This window comes from Phalaenopsis equestris, unplaced genomic scaffold, assembly GCF_001263595.1.
Source record: "Phalaenopsis equestris unplaced genomic scaffold, ASM126359v1 Scaffold000951, whole genome shotgun sequence".
Classification (NCBI taxonomy): Eukaryota; Viridiplantae; Streptophyta; class Magnoliopsida; order Asparagales; family Orchidaceae; genus Phalaenopsis; species Phalaenopsis equestris.
In genome coordinates, this window is record NW_018165390.1 from 352,700 (window position 1) to 357,113 (window position 4,414).

General features: G+C 40.2%; 1 protein-coding gene across 1 annotated transcript in view; it reads left to right on the forward strand.

Moving 5' to 3' along the window:
- The window catches only part of LOC110032486 (allene oxide synthase 1, chloroplastic), a gene marked incomplete in the record, with an annotated part of 1,867 nt that extends 1,157 nt beyond the window's left edge, over positions 1–710 (forward strand). Inside the window, 1 exon segment of the mRNA XM_020736134.1 lies at positions 1–710. Coding sequence (XP_020591793.1) covers positions 1–516 — 516 coding nt within the window.
- Between the last annotated feature and the right edge of the window lie 3,704 nt (positions 711–4,414).

The following is a 4,414-nucleotide window of genomic DNA, read 5'->3' on the forward strand; positions in this document are numbered from 1 at the left end:
GCCGTCCGATCCAATGCCGGCGAAATCGGGATGCGGGTGATCGAGGAAGAAATGCCGCTGGTAAAATCCGTCGTCTACGAAGCTCTCCGCATCGATCCACCCGTGCCAATGCAGTACGGGAAGGCGAAACGCGATCTACTGATCCGGAGCCATGATGCCACGTTTGAGGTGAAGACAGGGGAGGTTCTGTTCGGTTACCAACCGTTTGCAACGAAGGATCCTAGGGTTTTTGATCGGGCGGAGGAGTTCGTCGGAGATCGGTTCGTTGGAGGGGAAGGGGAGCGGTTGTTGAGGTATGTGGTGTGGTCGAACGGGCCAGAGACGGAGGGGCCGACGGTGGAGAACAAGCAGTGTGCCGGGAAGGATTTCGTCGTGTTGGTGGCGAGATTGCTCGTCATTGAGCTGTTTTTAAGGTATGATTCGTTTGAGATTGAGGTGAGTTCGTCGGCGTTGGGATCGGCGGTGAAGCTGACTTCGTTGAAGAAGCGAGCTTTTGAGGGATCGGAGGGAAGGTGAAGGCTGGATTCTTGTTGTTGGTTTGGTTTGGTTTGGTTTGGTTTGGTTTTGTTTTATTTAAAATTTTTAAAATAGTTTTGGAAATAATGGGTCGGTTTCTCGTGTTAGAAAATATTTTTCGTTCGGAGTGGAGTACTAATGTAGAGTTATGTTTGAATTTTGATTAAAATTTATTGTATGTCTTTATCTAAAAAGCGGAGAAACTTAAAGCTCGACTCGATCATGGTGTACAATATGATTGTACTTGAAGTTTTTCTTTAATGCAATAATGTTGTACATTATGACTTACTTTCACATTGAATTATTTATTTGGATATTTTTTTTTATTTAATACAACAAGATTGTACTGAAGAAAAACCTCGAGTATGGTCATATTGTACTGTATGATTGTAATTCTACATCCAGACTCTGGATGAAACACTTTTTTTCGGTGGTTTATATATAACTTAAATTTTCATACTCACATTATAGTACTTAAAATGTATAATATTACATAAAAATATTATTATTATATACTTTTTTTAAAATAATTCATTTTTAATGTATAAATATATGGCCTCAGGATGTTATGAACTTAAATATGAAATTTTAAGTTCAATTTGTCAAATAGGTAAAAATTGTGGCATGGACTTATATACATTGCACACAATTTTTATGTATTTTTATATCTCATAATTGAAATTTTATATTTACACATGAACTAAGATCTTTAATATATATTTTAAAGCTAAAATATACTTTTTTTAATGTATAAATTTAAAACATCAAAGTGCATGCATTTTTTTTTTTTGGGGAAAAAAAATCAAAATACATGCAATTATTTGTTACACATTTTTTACGAACAGTTTGAATCACGCATATTAACGTTTACTTTTCTCAAACAAAAAGACCATCAAAGTCCTATGTGAGATACATAAGTACTCGAATTGTGTGCTATGCATGTCAATTTTCACAAATAATAAAAATAATAAACCCATAGCTCATGAATTAAGGACCCGTTTAGGACCCATTTTTGGGACTTTTACGTTGCAAAAAGAAGTTGCGTTTGGGAACCTTTTTATTTTGAGCGTTTTGCTGGTTGTGGGACGCAATAAGTCGAATGTCGAAACAGAAGGGGGAGAGGGTGTTCCGCAGTTGGAGCTTCGTTGCGAGGTGCCTTTGACGTCGCCGCCCCTTTGGATTTCTATTAATCACACTTCTTATTCTCGTATATACCCTCGCCTTTATCCTCATTTGTCACTCGTATCATTAGGGTTGAAACCTGGTTCCACTCTCTTACCTCCGTTCGGCGTTGAGGACTTGCTGCAACGTTTCGGTGAAGTTTTCTCATATATAGTTTTTGTTTTTGCGGTTCATTTGTTGTATACTTCCGTGTTTATTGCTTCTTTTATGATTTTTTTGTGTTCTTGATCTACATATGTATCCATTGTTGTTTGATGGCCGATTAAATTGCTCTTTCCCATATATATGCGTAGATGAACACTTTGTGGGGGGATTTTTGAGCATCTATTTGTTTTTTTTTCTCATAGTACATATGCTTTGATGCAAAGTTGAAGTTTACAAGATAGATTAGTTAGCAGCATATATCGTAATCCTGATCAAGCAATAGAAGCTATGAAATGAAAAATATATGACCTTTTGTTCATCTGTTTTTTAAAGGTTTATTAATTTAAATATCATAACTGTGGAGTAACATTTTGAGGTGGAGAATGTTGAACACTGCTATGTTTGTTTAGTTTTCTTTTGCTGAGATTTTTATAACTAGAATTGCATATGCTTTGCTGCACATTTGAAGTTTGCATGATAGATAAGTTAGCAGTTGTTGGCATCAATTTTTGATGTCGCAAGTGTAGGATGTCCGGTCGAGCGCTATAAAACTTTGCTTGATGCATGTGTTGATTCTCGTAGCGCGAGACATCCATTTCAGACCTTTCGGCGTGTGCTGAGAGGTGCGTAGCTAGGGTCATTTTTGCTAGGCTTTGACTCTTGCTTAGGCGGAGGCCGATCAACATTCTGTTCGTCGGACGACTCCAATCGGGTCAACAAATATTATTCGTCGCGTCACGCGCGAAACTGACTCAAATTGGCCCGTCCACCGGGTCAACAAATATTATTCATCGCGCAACTATCGCTACAGTATGCACATTTGTTCGGGTCACTGCCGTCATGACATGCCTTTCTTCGGGTCATTGTCTTACCGGCATACCTTCTTTTCAGACCCCTACCACCATAGCATGCCCATTTCTTTGGGTCACTGCTTTACCAATATACCCTCTTTTCGAGCCACTACCGCTAAGGTATGCCAATCCTCCAGGTCACCGCCTCGACATACCATTTTGTTCGGGTCACTACTGCCACCGTATGCCCATCCTCAGGTCACTACCTCCTCGACATACTCATCTTTTGGACCACTGTCGCTACGACATGCCCACTCCTTTTGAGTCACTACCGTCACGACATACTCGCCTTCACCACTTTGATGCACTTATCACATGTTTGTTGCTTATCCTGCATGTTTGCATGTATGCTCGGTGAGTGCCTCTCGGATAAGGTGTAATTCCTCTTTATAGGTGTCCTTTTACTCAATGCAAAATCACCTATAGCCGGTGTCTGCTAGTTGCATGACACCCTGGGTCCCCAGGCATGTGTAATTCCTCTTTATAGGTAGTCTGTTTTACCGATACATCCTATTTGTGCATGTCATGTTGCATGTAGCATCCTTGCATTCATTTGTATGGTGTGTGTTCACTCTTTTGAGCGCCCGTTGTGATTACCTTATACTTCGGTCGAGCAGTCACAATGTGGGCTTTCTGCATGACTGTTTATTTTGCCCATTCCTCGATGGCTTGTCCTACTTGTTAGGAGAGTGACCTCGTGTTGGCTGCGACGCCTTAACAAACAATACTTGCTGGGTTGACCTCGGTGAACAATGCGAGCTAAGTCATCAGGATTGACACGACTATGAATGTGCTAAAAATTTAATAGATCTAACTTGTGTCACCGCTCTTCCTGACACCCTTGAGATCCTTCAGATCTTTAGGATGGGGCCAGTATGGTGCATCGGTATGAGAACCACGTGGAGGAGATCATGAACAGATGCTCATGCCCCGTATCTTAATTCTGAATTTTTATATTGATGCATAAAATTAGGACCGGACATGAATATGCGGAGTCCTGCAGCTCTTTTTCTTTTCCGGGATATGTTGTCAACCTAACAACACCGGCCTTTTATTATTTTATTTGGCTTGTTTTGCTTTTTGCATCATGTTTCATGCCTACGCTTGCCTTAATTGTTTTCCTTGTTTATTTCTGTGATTTGGGATTTCACGATGTCACATAGGCTGATTAGGACTTAAATTTTTAATTTTTATACTTAAAAATCCAAAATAAAATATTTAAGATAATTAAAATTTAGGGCTAAAATAGTTAGAATTTAAAAATTTCACTTTTACTTTCCTACATATATTAATAGGGTCTCCACAATATTTAAGGGCCGCTCTAAATAACTGCATTCATATTTGCATGTCCCGAGAAGGAGTCCCCATGCTTCTCCAACCCGACCGGCCCAGTATACCTTTATATAGGCAGTTGTCTAGTGCGCCTAGGGTGTTAGAATGCTCCCCGAACCAAAGGGGGTGTAAGTCCTTTTTTGTTTGGAGCATTTCCAGCTTTGTAGCTGAACCTTCCTTTATGTTCTTTCTGGAGGCATCCTCGCCACTCCAACTTATAGTCATAGGATAAAGTTTCCTTCCTTTGACCTTAGGGCTACCCAGGATCCCGCTTCCCGTGGACGACGCAATTCACGAATTGCAGACCGGGAACCTCAGGACGCGTTGGGTCGACTACCTTCACGACTAAGTAGACTTATGGTGCTAGTAACTGTGTATGACGGGTTTGT